This window comes from Centruroides vittatus, unplaced genomic scaffold, assembly GCF_030686945.1.
Source record: "Centruroides vittatus isolate TY-2023 unplaced genomic scaffold, ASM3068694v2 contig_489, whole genome shotgun sequence".
NCBI lineage: Eukaryota > Metazoa > Arthropoda > Arachnida > Scorpiones > Buthidae > Centruroides > Centruroides vittatus.
In genome coordinates this window covers 290,953-300,099 of record NW_027122277.1, presented here as the reverse complement: position 1 = coordinate 300,099, position 9,147 = coordinate 290,953, and the positions used below count along the sequence as shown (strand labels likewise).

Here is a 9,147-nt window from a genome sequence, read left to right as displayed (position 1 = left end):
ATTTAAGAAGGCGACCAGATATACTCAAGGTGGGTTCTTTAGTAGTTTATAAACAACTCTCCAATCTCCTCCTCTAGTCGCAGATATAGTGCAAAATTAGCACCCAAGTGGTCCGGGCCATACGAAGTCTCCAAAGTGATATCACCGGTCGTATACGAAGTACAAGATCCCCATACTAAGGCCAGTTTTGGACGACATCATATTGCTAACCTCAAAAGGTATAACTTATTCCCGAGGAGAAGCACGCAACCACCCCTAGCAACGACAGATAGGGGCAACGGGGGATCGCCGACGAGGGATCCTGCCGCTATTTCACCACCTCCAGCAAGAGTCCGTACGTCCGGAATCATTCATCGACGACTTCGTCCAGTTCAACGAGTGGATTACCGTCAACTTGCCGGTATGAAAAAGAGGTCTAAAAGATAGAGAAGGAAACCAATAGGTGAATATAAAATTTTCTTTCAGGCGGTCGTTCGACCACCCATTGTAAATCCAAGGAAACCCTAGAGAGGGAAAGGAATTTTGGTTTGGGGGGTTTAAAAAAAAAAAAGTAACATTTTTCCTGATGACATGACGGACATAATTACTGACAAGAACTAAAACTAGTAACCACTAACTCAACTGACCGTCAGTCCATATCAGAAGGAAAAGACGCTATAATAATAGAAAAAAAAAAAGTTTGGGATTAAAGTGCTCCCTAATCACGCAGATTGAAGTAGCGTGAACAATGATCAGCAACCTTGGATCGCGTGCGAATCTATGTCAACATTCCCCAAATGTAAAGTAAATATTTAAGATAGCTTTAAGTGATCAACGAGTTGCTCTTACTTATGTAAAAGAAAACAAAATTAAACTTTGTATGGGATGATTTAGTTGTGATTCTGGCAGCAACTGTATAAGGAAGGCGCAATTGGAAAGCAGAGTTGATTTCGAAGTAAAAATTAGAGAAATAAATTTCTCTTTATTTAAAGGGGAAGGGGTGTAAGGAACTGAGTCCGAACGTTATTTTTATTTTATTATTATTTCCGTTTTATTATCTTTTGTTTGGGGTTTATGTTTATTTAGGACGAAGGTTCCCCACCACTCTCTTGTTAGTAATGAAAAATGAAGATAAAACAACTCACGGAGAAATAAGCGCCATAGGAAACATCTTGCGCACTTGCGCTGCCCGGCGGAAGTAACAGTCCGCAGAAAAAAAAATGGAGGGGGGAGTCCCCACAATCACTAGTAGAGAAATACTTGATAAACCGTCTTAAACATCCCAGAAAATTATGATAAATATTTTGTAAACGGTTTATAAGCTTTGTCGGAAACTTAAAGCTGCCAGAACAGAAAGTTAATGTTAGCAACTAAGTATGTAAATAAGAGGAGTAACCCAGCTCAAGTGTGACGTCACCTCACAGTATAAAACCCGTACGTTAACCGAAGAAGGAGAGGTGAGTTCCAAACCGAGGTGAATTCCAAATCGAGGCGACTGTGAGAGCGAGGTAGATTCGAAAGCGAAGTATTTTCTGATAGAAGTCCAGATTGATAATTGGACGATCCAAGGTGTTAAAGAGGAGTTCGATTGACGATTTGACGATATCGAAAGGATTGAGGAAATAGTTTCTTCGTATAGTGAGGTGATGGATAGACGTTTAATTAGTAAGAGATTTTGTTCATAGTTTCTAAGTATTTGATTTGTCGAATTTCAAAGGGGAATTAATATTAAGTTAAGCTAAGTAGCTAAGTTTATTGTCGGGTTGACTTGTTGATTTTCGTTAATAAATTTTGTTTGAATTATTGATATTTGTACGTAGTACATTCTAGTTGCTAATTAAATATATTTGAACTTTTGATTTGACTTGGTATTTATCGTTATTATTACTAATCTTTCGGTGCACGCTTAAAAGCCCAGGCCTGGCAAACTAATCTCGAATCCACGTAAAGTACCCGTTAGGTTAACGGAAGTTTCACCGACCGTAATTATAGTCGGTTTCCTAAGATACTAAAATTAAGTACTTTACACAGTGACAACATTGAGTTTCAATTTTTTTCAGTTTAAAATGTACATACCTTTTCTTTGTTTTAAATCAAATTGTGGCTTTTCTTACCTATCTGTTTACTTCATAAGTGAGTGTTCTCGAAACAGACCTCTAAACTGCAGTCATTAATTATTTCCCCTTCTAACCCATACTCATGATTTTTCGAGTTGATTACATAGCATTAAATAAAAAAACAAGCATTTGGGCCATTGAAAATTTTTTTTTTAATTTTCAGATGCTTTTTAAGTCTCCAAATTTTGTAGCTAATTTGTAAATAATCTATAACTAATTTGAATTAATAAATATTGTTAATAATTACTCATGTTGTTTTAATTCTCCTGGACATGAGTTTTTTGGCCCGTTAAATAATTATGTTATTTATACATAGTTAGATATACAGGGTGTTTCAATACAAGGTGCACTCCCGCGAGCTATTGATAGATTAGCAAAAAATAACTCTAAAAATCTTATATCAATCATTCTTCCATGATAAATTTTCCTGCTCCCCAAAAAAAATCACAAAAGTGAAATTTTAAAATCAAATTATCAGCCATACTGTGCATTTTTATAACTTTTTTCATATTTACGAACAAATAGTACCACAACTTTTAATTTTTTTTTTATCAATTGCAATGTATATTATATTTTAAGTTACTAAAAATCTATCTTGAAAAAGTTTCGAAAAATCAATTTGTTTAGGTATGGCTTGTATGGAATGAACTCAGCTGCAAATATCAAGAGTTAGGTCTGGAAATTTATTTTCTTTATGAGCCTATATCTCAAAAACTTAATAAGTAATTTAAAAAATAAAAAAACAGTTTTGAACATATATTTTGCTTATCTACCCATAGCTCACGGAGTGCACCTCGTACTGAAACACAGTGTATAAACATAGTATATACAGTCAAACCTGTTTTTATGCGGGGGATAGGGACCGCATTAAAAAAAACGCATAAAAAAAAATCTCACGAAACTTCACGAATGGCTGTAAATAATAGTTTTCGCAACACAATTAAAAAATATTTTTTTTTATGCGGTCAACAGGGACCGCATAAAAAAAGTCTCACATAGAAACTAACTCTAAACCGTACGAAATAGAATTTATTGACAACAGATGTCAGCACTTGACTGCATCGTCTGGTCTATCGTCTGTTTTACATATTTTTGTCCAGGTGGTGTTTTGTTGACTTAAAAAGTAAATTATTTCATTTTTCGCATATTCATGCAATAATATTACTATAATAAGTGCATTTATGCTATAATAAGTTTATTTAGCTATAATAAGTCAACGTAAGACATGACGAATCGCACAAGACTAGTCGCCAACTATACCGCACAAATTAAAAATTCGCATTAAAAAAATTGCACAAATAAAAATCGCACATAAAAAGAGCGCATAAAAACAGGTTTGACTGTATTTCACACCTCCCCCTCCCCACTTAGACTATGTCTACGACAACAAGTCGATTGCAACATATTTTTAAGATAAAAAAATAGATCTTACGTACACAAAAGTTGGCCACCCCTAGTATATAGCACTTGCCACTCAGAGTTTTTCATTTCTGAATGGTACTTTCTTAATAAGTGCCTTCCAGTAGCCGAGTGAATAAAACCATCAAACACTGGTAATTAGTTTGTCATAGTTTTTGGGTATGGCCAACAGGCTGGCCACATGCAGGAGCAAGATACTACTAATTTGAAATGGAGAGCATATATTTTATTATTATTAAAAATTCTCAAAGTTGATTACTTGATCTCCAAGACAATTTACAAGAAAATTATGTACAATAATTAATACAATACTTTCTAAAAATTCTATAAAAATTAAATAAAATATTTCTTTTTTTCCAAATTGTGCTTTTTATATCAATATCTAAAAATTAGCTGTCACAAAAACCCAACACTTAAATGATATGTATGAATTTTGGTATCACTTAATGTGTTTTAGATAAAAGTTTATTTAAAATGTCTAACACAGAAATAATTAGAAATTATAAATATACTTCAATTAAAATAAAATGGGATTACTTAATATACAACTATATATTCAGAATTTTTTTATTATTAACTAGCTGTGGCTCCAAATGTATCTATTATAAATGTATAACAGTCCCCATGGGGAGATTTCAAAAAATCCTTTCTTAGTGTACATTCTCTTGACGTACCCTATTAGAACACAATCAAAAACGCAAAAAACCACATCTAAAATAGAATAATATAAGACCAGTTCTTCCTGGTAAGCCTTAATTTTGTCCCTCTCTGCCGTGGGGGGATTTTGACATCTATATAATATAAAAACATGTGTATATTCGAATGCAACATTGTGTCAAAATTTCAAAGCAATTGGTTTCCGAGATTTAAGATTTTAAACAAACATTTACATTTTTATTTATATAGATTTATTCATAAATTTTAAAAAATTTTGCATTTCTTCACATAAAAAATAGAAAAAAAAACACAAACACTTATTGATAATCTATACGATATTATATCAAAATTTAAAAAAACGAATTTCCTTATTAAAATAAAAAAAAAACTATATCAATATATTTGTAAAAGAAAATGGAAAAAATGAAAACTATAATGTAAACAAGAAAAATGTAAAAAATAAATATTCATATTTTTTCTTCAAATGTATCTAACACAAAGAAAACTTTAACTTGTTAAGAAAATAATGCATGATACTAACAAAATACTTACACTAATTAGTTTTATAATAGAAGTAAAGCCAGCAACATCATTTTCTGCAATATACAATTGTGAAAGATGTTCTCCAGATTTTGTAACAAGATGACGAAGTGAAGCAGGTGATACTGGACTTGTTGTACTGCTATGCCTCTATGAAAACATTTATTTCAGGATAACAGATTTATAATCATTAGAATATTTAAATATTGTCATTCAAAAGTCATATTAATTATTATTATAAATCACTATTTTAAAATTAAAATAAAATAGCAACTAAATAAATAAATATTCAGTTAGAAAATTGATTAGAAACTTTAAATTAATATTTAAACTAAAGTCAAGATGAAAATAAGAATTGAAATAATGACTAAAATAATTAAAAAAAGACTAGATCAAAACAAGAAATCTTAATATTTGAATTTAAGACCAAAAACCTCCAATTTTTTTTTTACCTTACATGTTCCTGATAAATCAATATTTGAAAGTTTAGAACATCGATCTGCTATTAAACGTATACAATCAGCAGAAATTTTTATACACCTACTCAAATTGATGGTTGATAATAATGGACAATGTTCAACTACAGCCTAAAAATTAAGGATAAAAAAAAGTTCAGTTAGATCTTAATATTCAAAATTTAATTGCACATAAAAATGAGCATGCACAAACATTTTTATACTTTAAGATACTTTTACATAAGATTAATTGGATAGTGAAAAGTTTAATGATATTTTTGTATGTATATTTTACATGTAAAGTCAACAATATAAAACAAAATGATTGATATAACAGTAAATTTGGTTATTTGCAAGTTTCCTAATTTTAAATAACAAAGTTTTTGAAGTTAAATTACTAAAGATATAAGTAAACTATAATTGTAAATCAATAAATAACCAGCTGATAAAGAGTATTTTATGCTGTTGCTTTTGGCTGGTTATTTATTGATCCTCCTTTATAATATTAATACATAAGTTATGATTTATATTAATATATAAAATATATTATTAATAGAGGAGGAAAAGTGTGAATTAATCGTTCTAAGAATTGATGAAGTATAAAATAATATCTATATTTTATCAATTAAATAGCATTTATTTCATACGTAATAAAAAAAGGAAATTTATTATAATAAAATAATGAAATACAACTTACTTCAATACTTCTTTGTGTAAGAGATGCACCCCAACCAGAAAAATTAAATTCTCTGGCAAAGGATACCTGTTTTACAGAACATAATTTTATTAGTTGAAATTCTGAGAAATGAATTCTGCCCCAAGACAAGTCTACATTTTCCCAAAGGGATGGACATTGCGCAACTTTATACCATAGTCTACAAACTTTTGACATTCTGTAAAATTGAAAACATTGTTTTAATTTAATATATAATTTAATGACAGAAAACTTTTTATAAAATACCTTGGTAAAAATGGTATAGCTCCATCAGTTATGACAACGTATGAAAATATCTTAATTAAGACATTTTCAGGAACATGACTTCCCCAAGGACCTTCTTCAGTGACAACAAATACATCATTACATAAATTATTTTCTATACACAATTCCATTTCTTTATTTTTAGATTTTTTGTGTTTTTTCTTCTTCTTCTTAGGTTCATTAAGAGAAAGCAAGTTATCGTGTTTCTTTTTCTTTTTCTTCAATTTTCTCTCTTCCTTATCTTCTAGCTTCTTTTTCTTCTTTTTAGCCTTTTTTGATTTATGAGAGTGTGTTTTGCCAATTTTTGCTTCTTTATTATCATGTGTTTGTATATCTGGTAACAATAATGAAAAAGTGACTCTTTGATGAACATTATCTGAATTATTCAGTTGAAAAGGCACATCTTCAGTTTGGTTATTTTTATTGTTACTGTTTCCAATATATTCAGTACAGTTTAAGTTAGATGGCAATATGCTACAGCTAGATTTATCCATTAACAGCTCCATAGGATTTGGATGTGAATTAACTTGGGGTTTTTCTTGCCTAAATTAGTAAATAAAATGTATTAAAGCCAAGCAATTACTGGAATAAATTGGACTACATTACTACTACTAATAATTATTAAATACAAAGTAATTTGGCACTACAGATAGACATTAGGCACCATTTCTTATTAAATTTATTAATTATAATTAAATTAACATTTATTAAATAATTTAGAAATTTCTGAAAGAAAAGAATCAGCCTGGAGCAGGACATGAACCCATTACTGTCATTTACCATGCGGATGCATTGCCACTTATGCTATACAGACCTCTGTCTGATCCTTTGCTTCCAGACATTTAATTTTGATATGACCATATTATTTATTCATGGCACCAACTGGGGATGAGTCAGTGCCTATGGCTTATAAATCACCCATTAATGGCCAATCAACTGTATTCAACAAATCATAAATTATGTACAATAATGATGTTAATGATGTATTTGTTGTAATGCTTTACCCTGCGATAAGCTCAAACATGTTTATACAGGTCTGTGCAACATTAGTGAGTAGTGCATTTTATTGTTACTGCGTATTGAGTAATTGTGTATGTATTGAGTTCCTGCATGTATTTTGAATAGTGTTTAATTATTGTATGCATGATGAGTAAAAGAAAAGCTTACAGTGTGAAAGAAAAGCTTGACATTATTGCTAAATAAACAACAACTAACACGTTATATATAAAGACCAACAACTGCCGAATTATCGGGCTAGCAAATGGCTATAGTAATATTAATAATTTAAGTTAATTTGGTACTAGAGTTAGGCGTTAGGCACCATCTCTTGCTAAATTTAATAATTAGAATTTTAATTAAATAATTTAAATAAATTTAGGCTTAACTGGAAGAAAAGAATTGGCCCGAAGCGGGATTCGAACCCGCAACTTCTGCTATCCGTGCAGACACGTTACCAGTTACGCTACCCGGACCTTCGGTCCGATCCTCCCCTTCCATTTCCGTACGGTAATCTTATATCAACTGGACGGGGATCAATTGGGTCGTACGGTAATCTTATATCAACTGGAAGGGGAGGATCGGACCGAAGGTCCGGGTAGCGTAACTGGTAACGTGTCTGCACAGATAGCAGAAGTTGCGGGTTCGAATCCCGCTTCGAGCCGATTCTTTTCTTCCAGTTAAGCCTAAATTTATTTAAATTATTTAATTAAAATTCTAATTATTAAATTTAGCAAGAGATGGCGCTTAACGCCTAACTCTAGTACCAAATTAACTTAAATTATTAATATTACTATAGCCATTTGCTAGCCCGATAATTCGGCAGTTGTTGGTCTTTATTATTGCTAAAGTAAAGAGGTGAACCGTGTTACATCGCGCCGCTCGGTATAACGCAGTTCACCTTATAAAGCGGGTGTTGTTTCCCGCCCGACATGCACGTTATATTGGGGTCCACTGTATCACACTAACCTTAAGAAGCTATGCAAAATTTTAACTTATCACAAATATTTTTGGTCCCCTTAGGACCTTCTTCAGGTGGAATTCCTGTAAAGAAAACCTTTTTGTTCTAATTTCCGTCTCAGATGTCTTCCAATTTTTCAAATTTTCTTCTAAATTTAAACATATAACGATGTGTGCATGCGTTAGTGACCATAATGCCAGGTCATACATAACCTGTCACGCCCTCAAAAGTTGTTTTTCATCCTTAAAATTGATTGAGAGGCCTTGGCATTCTGCTTTAAAGATCTCTAATGCCTCCAAATTCCTAAGTTGATGTATCTGCTGAGTTTGCCAAATCATGGTCTCCTGTTGTAATTCGGGTGTAATGCTGTTTTCACTGGCATACATAGCCATGGTAGTATTGTTGTTCTTCTTCTCAATATCGGTTTTATGCTCATGGAGGCGTTGTTTGAGTGATCTTCTCGTGGAACCAATATATACCAGATCCCTATTAAATTTATCATCCCTGAATGAAATTTTATACACTCCCAGCACTCTTTCGAAGTCTGCTTAATCTTTACTGTTCCTAAGCATGGCGAATACGTCTGGTTTATGCCTGTAGGCTATTTTTGAATTAGTATATGTCTCAATCTCTCTATATATAGAGTGCATTCAGTGCTCATATGTTATAGTAATACGATGGTGAGACACATCTCACTGCAGACTATTTTTTGGAGCTCTATCCGATTGATTTTTGGCTCGGCTTTCTTGTTTGTCTGCTATTTTAAATATTAACTTTTTGCTATAGCCATGGTTTTCACAGCTACTTCTGCTATTCTTTTTATTTCCCTCAGCTTGTCTTGTTCTTTATTACAGTATGTATGGGCTCTTCTAGTAAGAGCTCTAAAGGCCGCCATTTTGTAGTTACACGGATCATTAGAGTTGGCTGAGATGTATATTGGGATAGAGCTTGGTTTACGGTATACCTTAGTATCATATCTGTTGCCATTAAAGGTAATATTAATGTCTAAAAAATGAGCTTCCTTATTGCTTATTTGTTCTAACT

General features: G+C 31.9%; 1 protein-coding gene across 1 annotated transcript in view; it reads right to left on the bottom strand.

Moving 5' to 3' along the window:
• Nucleotides 1–4,724: 4,724 nt before the first annotated feature.
• Nucleotides 4,725–9,147, bottom strand: part of LOC136978118 (F-box and leucine-rich repeat protein 13-like) — a gene marked incomplete at its 3' end in the record, with an annotated part of 38,474 nt that continues 34,051 nt past the window's right edge. Inside the window, exons 3-6 of the mRNA XM_067273778.1 lie at nt 6,129–6,689; nt 5,865–6,060; nt 5,165–5,299; nt 4,725–4,862 (exon numbers count right to left, since the gene is read on the bottom strand). Of these exons, the coding sequence (XP_067129879.1) occupies nt 4,725–4,862; nt 5,165–5,299; nt 5,865–6,060; nt 6,129–6,689 (1,030 nt within the window). The remainder of the gene's footprint in view (nt 4,863–5,164; nt 5,300–5,864; nt 6,061–6,128; nt 6,690–9,147) is intronic.